At 43.0% G+C, this 13147-nt stretch overlaps 2 protein-coding genes across 2 annotated transcripts; both read right to left on the bottom strand.

The window, feature by feature from the left end:
• Positions 1 to 2107: 2107 nt before the first annotated feature.
• LOC149862672 (olfactory receptor 5BS1-like) lies at positions 2108 to 3043 on the bottom strand. The gene has a single exon (XM_090054046.1). The coding sequence runs from the start codon at positions 3041 to 3043 to the stop codon at positions 2108 to 2110; it is 936 nt and encodes a 311-aa protein (XP_089910172.1).
• A 4536-nt stretch (positions 3044 to 7579) lies between these two features.
• On the bottom strand, positions 7580 to 12492 carry LOC149862671 (olfactory receptor 5BS1-like). The gene is made up of 5 exons (XM_090054045.1): positions 11590 to 12492; positions 10726 to 10755; positions 9368 to 9454; positions 8710 to 8879; positions 7580 to 7748 (listed from the first exon to the last, which is right to left on the bottom strand). Exons 1-5 carry the CDS (start codon positions 12490 to 12492, stop codon positions 7580 to 7582), a joined length of 1359 nt encoding a protein of 452 aa, XP_089910171.1.
• Positions 12493 to 13147: the final 655 nt, after the last annotated feature.

Genomic DNA, 13147 nt, shown 5'->3' with positions numbered 1-13147 from the left:
ACAAAGGAACCATTAGAAATTATTTTCATAAAAATTAAATGTCACATACACACCACAAGTCTGAAAGAGGCCCTATGCTTTAAAACAATCTCAGCAAAATTTAAACCCAAATCCACACCCCAAACTGAATGTTAAGAGTCAGAGACCAGGCTCAACAGAGATGGGGCAGCACATGACCCCAACACACACATGCACACACAACATTTCAACAGCTTATTTCAGAAAATGTTCCTTTCACTACTAGAAAGAGACACAAAGTCACGTTTGTTTGTTTTTTCTGTTGTTCTGTGTTAGGAAAAGGGGTTCTGTTTAAAAAAGACAGTTACGGGCAGCATTATAACTTAATTACTTATATTAACACAGCCACAAATAACACCCCCCCCCCATTTTTTAAATAAAAATTCACCTTATTGTGGTAAAATGGAGTGTGGTTTTCCCACTAGATAAGTCCTCTGTAATAAAAGTCAAGTAATGCAGTTAACAAAACAGTGTGTATATACTTAGAAATAAAAATAATAAGTAAAAAATAATAAGTAACAAATAAAAATAAACTGTTTTATAACACAGTTAACATTAAAAAAAAGTGTGTTCATCAATTTAATCCCTGCCTGTTCCATATGGTCTAGGCTGGGCTGTTCAGAATGAGGGGTCGGCTTTGGGTTATTATGGATGACCCTTCAGACATCATGAGCCGTGTGATGGGATACTGGGGTGGGGTTTCTGATGTGACACACCATATTAGCAGAACGGGGGGGAACTTCCAGTTTCAAGATGGCACCAGGGGGTGGGGCAGCTGTTAGTGTGATAGGATATGTGCCCTATATACTACTGGAATCTACTGTGCCAAAAACTGAAGTTACATGGCTACCTATATGCCATTAAGACATAAAATTAAATAGGATTCAACCCATAGTATTTACTTTCTGGCACTTGTTGCTTATGGTCTCTTACTGAACTAATCAATAATTTATTTTGGCTATAATGGATTATTGTTCTGAATTTTTATTTTCATGTTACAATAAAGAATAGTTAAGACTACTTTACAGCATTCTAACTTCCCCATGGCTTTATTTCCATAGGATTTCTCTGGATTTGCTGTGGTCTAAGTGTAAAGTGTACTTGGATTCTTGCACAAAATTATTTTATATCTGTGAAAGATTTGTGTAGACTCCATCAAAATATTCCAGCTTTTTTTCTTTTTCTCATTCTGCAGAGAACTGGTTCCAGATTACTCATTGTGGCATTTACAAAGGGAATACAATTTGCTCTCCATTTCTTTTCACTAGTTGTTGAAAAAGTTCACCTTTTCTAGTTTGTTGTTTATGACCTGATTCATTTGCAAAAATCCCAGCATGATAGGATGTACAATCAACTTCTTCAAGACTCTCAAGGATGAGGTGCTCACTGCTAATCAAAAGGAAATGAAAGTTGATTTCCTAAATTCTTGATTTGCCTTCATGGAGGACAGGATTCTTGATAAACCGCTGATGAAACATATACTCAGCTATTTTACAAGTATAGATTAAGGGAACTTTTATGTGTCTTGAAACAATTAGTCAGGTGTTTGATGTCTGTCTTCCTTCTTCTGTAGTTTCTTCTACCTATCTGTCACCTGATTCATTTACAGAAATCTCATGTTCTTAGGGTATGCAAGGTATGTTATCAAGGATTCTAAAGCCTGGAGTGTCCACCACTAATTTAAAGCCAATAAAATGTAAGCCCCTAAATTTCTATGTACCATTTTAGGCAGGACACATATTATATAACTTTCTTGACATATGGTGAGAGAGGCCAATCTGTGCTCAGCCATGTTATGAGAAAAAAAATCAAGATAAATTTGGGCAAAGGTGGCATAGCTTAATTTGACCTAAGCATGGCTTTTCCCCCCCAGATTCTAGGCAGAATCCTTGGGGTGGTTCTCTTTGCTCCACAGTTTTTCTTTCGATGGTACTTGCAAGTCAGGATAGTTTTTATTTATTGACATTTTTATTGCAGTATCATCCAGGTACATGAATTTAACACGCCCCAAAAGTCTACATCCTTTAATTGTATGTTTATAATTATATTTAGCTTATGTTTTAAAAGTATTCAAAATTGTGAAATTAGTTTAAATCCTTTGAGAACTTGATAGTTTTAGTACTCTGCCAAGAGCCATTTTTACTTCTTTATTTTTCAGACTATAGATGATGGGGTTTAACATGGGGGTTAAGATACTGTACTGGATGGAAAAAATTTGATCTAGGACCAGTGAAGAAACATAACTGGATTTTATGTACTGGGTCAAGCCTGTTGCATACAGTAAAGTCACCACAGTGAGGTGGGAGCTAAAGGTGGAGAAAGCTTTTTTCCTCCTCTCCACAGAATGTATCCTCAGGATGGTAGAGGTAATACAGATGTAGGAAAGCAGGGTGAGAAGGAAACTGCCAAAACCAATGACCACAACAAAAGAAAGTAGAGTTATTTTGTTGGCAAGTGTCCCACTGCAGGACAGCACTAGTAGTGAGGGAAGCTCACAGGTAAAATGCTCAATTTCATTGCACCTACAAAAGTGCAACTTGAATGCAGGAATCGTATTTGCCAGTGAATCCATCAAACCTATTGTCCAGGAAAGACCCACTAGGTGCCTGCACACCTTTTTGTTCATAATCCTGACATAATGCAGGGGGTTACAAATGGCATTATAACGGTCATAACCCATTACTGAAAGCATGACTATTTCACATCCAGATGAGAGAAAGATGAGGAACATTTGAGTAAAGCAAGCATTGACCGAAATAGCTTTATGCGTTGCTAGGAAATCCATAAGCATCCTAGGGACAACAGCTGAGGAATAGCAGATATCAATGAAGGATAGGTGGAACAGAAAGAAATACATGGGGGTATGAAGGTGAGAATCAGCATTTATCAGCAACATGATAACTATGTTCCCCATTAGGGTGATTAGGTATATCACCAAAAACAGAAAGAACAGTAAAATTTGGATTTGTGGGTCACTGGAAAGTCCCAAGAGAATAAACTCTGTCACAGTGGTTTGGTTTTCCATTCCCAGGTAGTGACCTGTAAAAAGAGGAATGATCACAATGACAGTCAATGGAATTTCCATAGGATGGAAAGAAACACATACTGACAGATAAATGAGGTGGTATTTTAGAGCTTAGATAAACTATCTGAAATCTTTAACTGACTGAGAAGCAAGTTTCCATCTCACCAGAAATCTCACTTTCTAATAAGTTGGTTTTAGTCCAAGTAAAGAAAAGAAAAAAAAAACCCACTACATTTTCACCTTGATTTTTCCAATCTCATCATGCTGCCCTGGTGTGCAAGACCTGGAGGATTAATTCTAGTTTCTTCAGGTGCTATGTCCCAGCTGTACATCACAGAGATGAGGATCTATAAGAAACCTGGGTTTTTTCTGGCCAGAGTTGCATAGACTCCCAGGCTTTCTGGTGTGAAGCTGAAAGCCAAGCTTCAATGAGAGTCAGGCCCACAACTACTTTCAGGATTCTGCTTTACACAAGGAAATATGAAACCTCTGATTTGGCTGTCTAAGAATTGAGGACCCTAAGATCCCTGGATCCCTGGCTCAAGAAGAGATCAATGAGAGGAACCATCCTTTATTTAAAGCTTGTAGAAAACCCACTCAATGGAAAGTCATTGAACAAGAGACTCAGGCCTTCCAGTGCCTGCTGCTCCAAAGATGTCTGCCTGCACAAGGAAGCCTGGAACATCCATTTCCCAGCATGGGGTCAGTACACCCGGCATATAGGCATGGATTCACTGGAGAACTATCTTTGATTCAGTAAGAAATTGCCAAGCACAAGATGATCTACATGAGAAAATGTTAGGTTAAAACAAATAAGTTGTTTTTTTGTTTGTTTGTTTTCCCTCTATGGAACCATTGGATCAGAAAATTTGCATACAACTCCATTTTGCTCAGTGGCTTGGAGCATGGAACGGGATTAATGAATTAGCATAAAATCAATTGCTTGCATTGCCTTTTGCTGTAACTACAAAGGTGACCACACCTTGTCCATACAGTGCTTACATATCCTGAATATTGGGAGCCATCAAATGAAAATGATTTGGGAGATGGCATATATACAATCCATTTGCCTGCACTGAATCCCATAATACCCAGCCAGAAGCTAAAGTGAAGGGCTAAAGGTGGGGAAATGCAATGCCAAGCAAATAAAAAGTAAAACATCTAGTTCAATTAGTGCCATTGTTCTTAGTTAGATGACTTCCCAGATGTGCCACAGTGAAAGTCCATGTCTCCTATCTGTCTAAAGCTGTCACCAATGGACATTGTTGACCCCTATATTAATCACGTTTTACAGCCATGCTACTATGAATTCAATAGCATCATCTCTATTTGAAAGTGGCCTAAAACAGTGGTGGCCTGGGGGCCTGTGTCAGATAGGAAAGTACATTTCAACACTAGCAATATACTGTTTTCCCTAGTTTCCTTCCCTGTATGTTAAATGTGTGAGACATAAACATTTACAGTTCTCTTTTTCTAGACAAAGTTGCAGGGTGAGATATTTCAAGATGTTGGTAATGCTCTTGTTTTTTCTTCTAAGAAGCTGAATATGTTTGATATATATTTTTAAAATATACACACACATACTTACAACATTCACATGTAGTACCCTACCCACCAAATTAAAAAAATAAAATAATGCACTCACCATGCATCCATACAAAAAATATAGGAATTAAATTATTGTTCCCAGGATAGACAGGGAGACCGGCAGACAGGATTCCTTCCTCTTACTAGAGTTCTTCACTGCCTACATTCAAGATTGAAATACTGGTGGTAAGAATGCTTTCGGGAGGGAATTTGTCAAGACAGACTAACCTGCTGATGGCTCACTGGTATATTGTTATGCTCTTGTTCGTTTTCCTTCCACTCCCTTCTCATTGTAATCTTCCTTTTCTCTCTCTGTCTCACTAATAAAGAACATAAAAATGCATGCTAGACTTGATCCTGAAAAGGTCTTTCCAGGTATTGAGGATATGACTTGTAGATGCAATATAACTACTTCTCCTCATTGCCCCTCCCTTCTTGGAAACAAAGAAGCAATATCCGTCTGACTCAGATTTCCACATTAACTTTCACTGTCAAAATATTTTCCAGCTACCCGGGGATTACAGGGCTCTTGCATGACAAGCTTCCTCAAAAACACTTAAGGCACAGTGGTAGACCTACATATTCACTGTAAATATCCAGAACTGAGCTAAGAGACTAATGGGATATCTTTTCATGGAGAAGTATGTGTGCATGTATCAGCTTTTATGCCTTCTGCTCTTTGGATGTTGTTCCAGCAGAAGGGAGTAAGTCCTATTCAGTGTGTCCGTATACATGTAGGGGTGTGTGTGTGTGTGAATGCATATGTTCATGCATGTCCATCCTCAAGTGCAGAGATATGTCCCTGCTGTCCTCTATTCATTGTGTACATGTTTCTTTCCCACATGCCCTATGTTCATGGGTAGGGCTAATGGAAAATAGAACTTGCTCTGTGACGAATTGAGAAAACTTGGCCTTATTGTAGGCTTTGTCAGTCAGTTCACACCCTCTACGCTGGGATTATTACAAGCTGAAGGACGGCCACTTCCCCTTTCTCCCACTGTCCAGGGGATGAAGGCAGGTCCTGTCCTTTTTCAGTCAAGTTGCATGGTTACCAGGCTCATATAAAGGAGGTCAAGGGGGGGAAACAGATTTTTTCTTCTTTCTCTCACTCTTTCTCTTATTATATTTTATTTTATTTTGCCACATTCCTCCACCCACACCCCAAGACAAGTGGTGTCATAGTATCACAATACCCCATATGTTCTAGGGTTTGTTGTAGATCCATTCTTCCATTTTGGATATATCTCTAAATGAGATCGTTCAGTGTAGCTGCAATACAGTTAAGGTTCCATATCTAAATCAACCTTATTCATTATAAACAATGGAACTAGATCCTTTTTCTTTTTATACATCGTTGACTTTGATTGAGGTACAGTGATGTTCACCATGCAGGAACTGGCCCACATGTTTATAAATGATGAATGGGATTTGAAACAGAAGACTAGGAGAGTAGATTCAGGTTAGATATCAGGAGGCCCAACTTCACAGTCAGGGTGGCTAGTATCAGGAACCAACTTCCAAGGGAAGTGGTGCTTGCTCCTACCCTGGGGGTCTTTAAAAGGAGTCTAAATAGATACCTTGCCAGGGTTGTTTGACTCCAGCTTTCTGTCCTGTCCTTGGCAGGGGGTCAGACTTGATGATCTGCTCAGGTTCCTTCTAACCCTACGAACTATGAAACTAATTTAAGGATGTGAATTTCTGCTCTGGGCCTTGTTCACTGTATTCTGTCTGGATCTCATATAGTGTTATCTTCCACAGTCTTTACCTGTAATCTACTGTCTACCCGTGCTCCTCATTCACTGTATTACAAAACCTTGTTAAATACCCAACAGCCCCAGTTGCATCTTTAAAGTACTAGTTGAATCAATATATTACTGTACTAAAACACAAAGAGAAAGAGGCCAATGGCCTACTGTCCTAGAGGTTGAAATCACAGATGGGACCCAAGGTAAGGAAGGACAAGGGAAGGGCTCTGCACCTGTCGGGCCTTGATCATTCAAACTCTTGTGCCAGTTGTACCCTGCGCTGAAAATCCTGTAAGTAACTTGATGTCTCTTGAACCGTAGGCATGGGGCACTCCCAGCCTTCTCTTAACATCTGGAGAAGCCCCCGAGGTTGGTGCCCCAGAACTATTTCAAATAGTGAATGTTTTAGGGAGTCAGATGGGGTGTCACAGAGGACGAAGAGTACCAAAAGGAGGAGAAAACCCCACTTGTGGGGCTCCTTCTGGATGCACCACCAGAGGATTCTTTTAATAGGCCCATAGAGACGCTCAACTAATTCGTTTGTTTGAGGGTGGTACACGGACGTGTGCAATTGTTTTATTTTCAGGGTTTGACAAACCACTTTTAATACCCCTGACATAAAGTTGCGCCCCTGATCGGTCAGAATTTCTCGGGGAATCCCTACCCTGGAAATCCATTTTGTAAGTTCCTCTGCAATCTGCAGTGCTGTGACTATTCTTAATGGAACTGCTTCTGGGTATTTCGTAGCATAATCTATTATCTCTAGGATGTATTGATTGCCGGTGCTGCTACGAGGCAGAGGACCCACTACGTCCATCGCTATTCTGGAGAATGGGACATCTATTATGGGCAAAAGCTGTAATGGGGCAGGGTGAGGGTGATCCTCTCTGGCCCTTTGGCATTTGGGGCACTCTGCACATTGCTAGGCAACATCTTTCCCTAGCTGTGGCCAGAAAAAATGTTGGGAGATCCTCACAGCAGTTTTATCTCAGACCATATGTCCCCCCTTGGGGTTGGTATGGGCTAGCCGCCATATGACTTTCCTAAAACACGTGGGTACCATCAGTTGTGTTCTCTCAGCGCCTCTCACCCCTTCAGGCGGCACTCAATATAACAGATGCTACCTTACCTCAAGTCTAGGGTATCTCCTTTGGGCCAGGACCGACACCTCTTTTGGAGCCTTCACGGCGGTGGCATGCAATCCTCAGAGTTCTACATCTTCCTCCTGGGCCTCCCGGAACTGTTGGTTGCTGATTACATCCCAGAAGTCCAAGGTCTCCGAATCCTCCTCCATTGTTCCATCATCCTTGGTTTCTCCCCACCGTGCTTCTGGTCTTCTTAGACTCCGGCGATTCTTTTCCACATCACGGACCCTGTCTAAGGCGTCATACAAGGGTCCCCAATCTCAACCCAATAGCATGTCACATACCAAACGAGGGGCTAAACCCACCAAGAGTTCCCATTTATGCTCCACTGCCTGCACCCTGACCTACTGACGGCAGATGTACTGTTCCTCCCCATGCAAACAGGAGACCCCGCACAGGGGCTTCCTTATGATCTGGACAGGTTGTTACCAGATCGGCCCTAATCAGAGACTGTGCACATCCTGAATCTAAAACGGGACAGAGTGGGTGGCCATCAACCCTGACGCATACCATGGGTCTCTCCCAAACTACTCCTTCCCCTCCGACGCCGAAACTACAGTCCATTGTTTCGGTATGAGGTGTCTCCTTATAGCCCGTTGGTGGACTTCCCAGCAGGGGATCAGGTCGCCATCTCCCGCTCATTTGGACCGGACATTCCTTAGTGATATGCCCTGTCCTTCCACAACGGAAGCAAATAATATCTCAGGCCTGTCTCTTTGAAAGGGGTTGTTGTCGTTCTGAGTCCCTCGGGTTCTGTTGGGGTAGCGTCGGAGCTCTCTTTTCCTTAGGATAATACACCTCAGCAGCTGCAAAAGCTTCCGCTAGCTTTAAAGCCTCCTCACACGTTGATGGGGAGTGCTGCCATACCCACCGTTGCACCCTTTCCTCACGGTAATTAAGAAATTGTTCCAGAATAATTTGATCCACTAACATCTCACGATCACATGTCGCTAAGTTTATCCATTTTCCGAAAGTATCTCTTAAGTACTGTAACAATAGTCGCGGACTTTTTTCCTCCACCCCCTTCTTGGCCCAGAATAGGTGCCTATAGTGTTCAGGATTAATCTCGAATCTGTATAACATTGCCATTTTAATGGCCTCATAGTCCCGTGCCTCTTCTCTAGAGAGTGCTCTATAGGCCGCCTGAGCTTTCCCCACAACCAATGTGCCTAACTGGCTTGCCTAGTACCCCTTATCAAGACCAGTCAAAATGGCATGCCTCTCAAAGGCCTCAATGTAGGCCTCTGGGTTGTCCTTGCTCGTCATACAGGGCATTTTGAATGCCGTCAGACTGTGTCGGAGCCAATCCTGCTGGCATCCCAGCATTTGTTGTTGGACGTCTATGATCTTGGTTAACATCTACAAATTTTGGCTTAACATGTCAGGAGGGTTCATGGCTGTGGGCTGCACTGTATGCTGTTCCTCCACGCTCAGGTCTTCTGGAAGGTTCCCGGCCAATGCACCACTTTGCACCTGTTGGGCCTCGATTATTCAGTCCCACGCCACTCGGCTCTGGATATGTAGGACGATTCTTCACTCCGTCCCTATGGTCTCAGGACGTCGATGTCTCTCCTCAGGCAGTCTTACCCCCAATCCCTCCTGCCACGACTTTGATGACTCTCTCAGTGGTGGGGTCCAACCACTGGCATTCGTCTATCCAAGGCCTTAGGGTGGCAGTCTTCCACAAGGCTGCAACCTCCCCTGTACCTCGCCCTGAACCCAGCCACGACGGAGTGCCAATGTTCTTTTGTGGCCTGCCCTCCCTTGCGGGGTCTCCTAGTTTTTCCCTTTTCAGGACCCTATCCCAGATGTCACCTGAGTCCTAAGCTACCCATAGGCCTGCATACCTGTCTTGGTCCTCTATCTAGCAGAACCTTCCTTCTTGCCGGGTGAGCCCTTGGCTTTCTGTTGTCCTCTGTCCTGCTTTTCCAAAACTGGAAACAACAACAAAGAAAAGGAAACTAATAACAAAAGGTATCTACAACACCCATGATCCTCTAATTACTACCATCAGGCAGCTTGGTAATAGCGTGCCCAAAATCATCTGGCCCCACAACATGCTGTTCCCTGGGTGCCATCTTCCTCCCCCTTTTCTCCCCCCTAGTGCAAAATACATGAAACAAACCCTTGACATGCCTTCCGGCTCGGAATATCGACTCTCCTCAGAAGGGTTACCTTGGGTCCTCAATTCTATTTTTAGCAGTCTCCGTTGCTGTTGTGGCCATCTGTCTCCCAATTAGGAAGATCCCAGGGGCTGGGCTATGCTTATGAGGATCCCTCTTAGCTCGGTACCTTGCGTCCCTTAGATCTCTATTTTTCTTCAGGGTTCCCCCAGGGCACCTCACTCACCTGTCTGGTCTCTGGAGCCTCTTCCTGGGGTCCTATGTTGAGATGTAGCCTGGCCACTTCTTTCTCCCTTTGTCTGGCAATGGTGTCTCTCTCTTGAAGACCTCTGGGGAAGCCTCCTGCCCTGTGGGAGGCGTTCTTGCTCCCCCCCTCCTCCGAGAGGGGTCCTGGGGATACTCCCCCCATGGTTCTTCCCAGCCTCCTCTCCATTTCCACCTCACTGGCCACCCCTCTTATTTCCCTGTGCCAGCTCTCCTCCTTCCTCCCTACTCTCTCCAGCTGGCCACACTTTCAAAAAGATGTGGCTAACAAGGCGCGCGGGTCCCACCATGGTTCCTGCTGCAGGTAAGGAGTTTTTGTTTATTTTTCCCTTTGTTGTGTCTCCCTTGGGGTGTGCCGGCCCCCAGGGGCCCTCTTTGACCCTTTGGGGTCCACCTCTTCTGTTTTTCCTGGAACAGGCTGGCACCTAACAAGCTAAGGTCCAGTGCAGTAGGCCTGAACAAAAGGGGCCAGCAAGAGTGGAGGGCTGGACACCGAGGAAGCCAAGTACCCAACAAGGGAAAGTAACTGGAGAGTAACACCTGCAAGGCATGGGTATGGCTATAGAGTTGGTTGGAGGCCTAAGATGAAGTGCTTAAGTAATTCCATATTGAGAGGTACTGGCCATGTCTACACATGCCTCTTCTAAGTGGGTTTAGTCTAAAATCAACATTTTTAAGGTGCATTAAGGCCATGTGTCAATACGTTAATGCATCTTAAAAATGGTGATTTAAGGCTATGTGACAACTATTTTTGCCTAAATTTTAATGCACCTTAATATACATTAGTGCATCCATGTGTCAACATTCACCTATATTGCCTTAATGTGCCTTAAGCAACGGTGCATTAAGTTTAGGTGGGTGTAAATACACATGTAGACACACCCACTGAGAGATAGTGACAAAGGCCAAGCATTAGGCAGGAGGTTCCCAAGGGGCCTGGGTAGTCTCCCAACATTTATGCCTCTAGAAATAACATCAAAGACAAGGCAGGTAACAGATGGAGAAGAGCCCTGGGGCCAAGCAAACAGGAGTTTGGTGGATAGCAGGAGGCACCACTATGACTTCTGCCATCATCTCGCTACAGTTGGCTTTCATCTACCTTACTCTGTGCTCCCTATCTGTCATTTGCTTTATTTGCAAAAATCCCAGCATGATAGAACATTCATTCAATATGGTTCATCAAGGACCTCAGGAATAAAGTGCTTACAATCAATTTTAAGTTAAGAAAAAATTCATCCCCTACATTTCTGAGTCCCCTTCAGGGAAGAAAGACTTATTACTAAACCACTGGATAAATATATTATGGGATCTATAATAATGTATTTAAAAATAGCTATAAATCAAATTTCCATCAAAATGGGCCAAAATTCAAGATGAAGCCAAGCTTAACTGACATACCTTCACTTGATTTACATAATGATTTAAGGCAGCTAAAACAGTTGTGTGGTTCTCCTCGTGCAATGTTTTCTGCATTCAGTGTAGTGGGAGATTAGATACCAGGATATTTTGAGAATAAATATCCTTGGTGTTTTTATTCTAATATCATCCAGGTTGTTTTCCATACTTCTGTATTTTCGATAATATTTAGTTTCAATAAAAAACACTGAACTTTACTATTAACAGTTGTATTTTTTTATATATATATATATCAGATGGTAACTTTATTGTTTTTTTAAAAAAATCCTGGCCATGGCTGTTTTCACATCTTTATTTTTCAGGCTATAAATGATAGGGTTTAACATGGGGGTTAAGATGGTGTACTGGATGGAAAATACTTGAGTAAGGATCACTGAAGAAATGGAGTTGGGTTTCAGGTACTGAAAAAGAGCTGTTGTGTAAAATAAACCCACCACAATAAGGTGGGAGCTGCAGGTGGAGAAGGCTTTACGTCTACCCTCTGCAGAGTGTATCCTCAGGAGGGTGGAGATTATATGGAAGTAAGAAAAAAACATGAGGAGGAAAGTGATAACACCAAAGATGACACCAGAAGAAAGAAGAGCTATTTTGTTGGTAAGTGTCTCTGTGCAGGACAGTGCTAGTAGTAGGGGAAGCTCACAGCTAAAATGCCTAATTTCATTGGGCCCACAGAAGTGCAACTTTAATACAGGAACCGTATTGAGCATTGAATGCATAAGACTTATTGTCCAGGAAACACCCACTAGCTGCCTGCACACGTTTTTGTTCATAGACCTTACATAATGCAGGGGGTTACATATGGCAGCATAACGGTCATAAGCCATTACTGAGAGCACAAATGCTTCAGAAGTAGCTGAGAGAAAGATGAAGAACATTTGGATAAAACAACCAGTGACAGTAATAGTTTTATGCTTTCTTAGAAAGTTCACCAGCATCTTTGGGACAACGGCTGAGGAATAGCAGATATCAACAATGGATAGGTGAAACAGGAAGAAATACATGGGGGTGTGAAGGTGAGAATCAGCTTTTATCACCAGCATGACAAGTGCATTTCCAATGAGGGTGATTAGGTATATCACCAAAAAGACAAAGAACAGTAACATTTGGAGTTGTGGCTCACTAGGAAGTCCCAAGAGAATAAACTCATTCATAGTAGTTTGATTTTCCATTCCCGGGTAGTGACCTGTAAGAAGAGAAAAATATTTGTTATTAAGATAGTGACAGCCATAGGAATTCCCATAAAAAGATAAATAAGTACAGACATGCAGTACTATATGGACTATATTAACTTTTTAAAGCCAGGTGTTCGGCTTGAATAACCAAACTGACTGAGAAGCAGCTTTACAGCTCAGAGGAAATTTTGTTTTTCAGAAATTTGGTTTTGGTGCAAGTCAGAATATTTTACACCCACATTTACCAATCCCTATATACTGATCACTTGCTAAATAGTCATGGTGCTTCATTTAGCCTTTCCAGGGTCCAAGTCCCTGCTCTCTGGCAGGGAACCTAGAAGCTCTAAGATGCCAGCTTCTTCAAGGCAAGGCTTGTGGGCAGACCCATTGTATGGACAGTTCTTGGGGAAGTACACAACCTGCTAATCGGTGGCAATGTGTAGGGCGTACACCGTGGTACACGTGCACCTCCTGAGAATGCTGGTGAACCCCCTGACAGGCCATGCTCCCTGGTCAGGTGATGGGCAGGAGGGCAGGCAGGAGCATCGGTGCCTCTCCTGCAAGCACTGGCTGGGGAGTGGGAGTGCTGCAGCTGCTTCCCGGCCAGTGGGATCAGCCACGGGGGACTCCACTCTGGTTGGCATGATCAGCT

Source organism: Crocodylus siamensis, chromosome 6, assembly GCF_052110815.1.
Source record: "Crocodylus siamensis isolate JL-2025a chromosome 6, ASM5211081v1, whole genome shotgun sequence".
NCBI lineage: Eukaryota > Metazoa > Chordata > Crocodylia > Crocodylidae > Crocodylus > Crocodylus siamensis.
Note: the sequence above shows the minus strand (reverse complement) of the source record. Positions and strands in the feature narration are given on the sequence as shown.

Coding starts and splice junctions, on each gene's coding strand:
- LOC149862672 (XM_090054046.1), bottom strand. CDS start 3,043: ATGGAAAACCAAACCACTGTGACAGAGTTTATTCTCTTGGGACTTTCC.
- LOC149862671 (XM_090054045.1), bottom strand. CDS start 12,492: ATGGAAAATCAAACTACTATGAATGAGTTTATTCTCTTGGGACTTCCT. Junction 9,455..10,725: donor GTTGCTTAAGGCACATTAAG/GCAATATAGGTG, acceptor TGTTGTTTCCAG/TTTTGGAAAAGCAGGACAGA. Junction 8,880..9,367: donor TAGATAGAGGACCAAGACAG/GTATGCAGGCCT, acceptor CAAAATTTGTAG/ATGTTAACCAAGATCATAGA.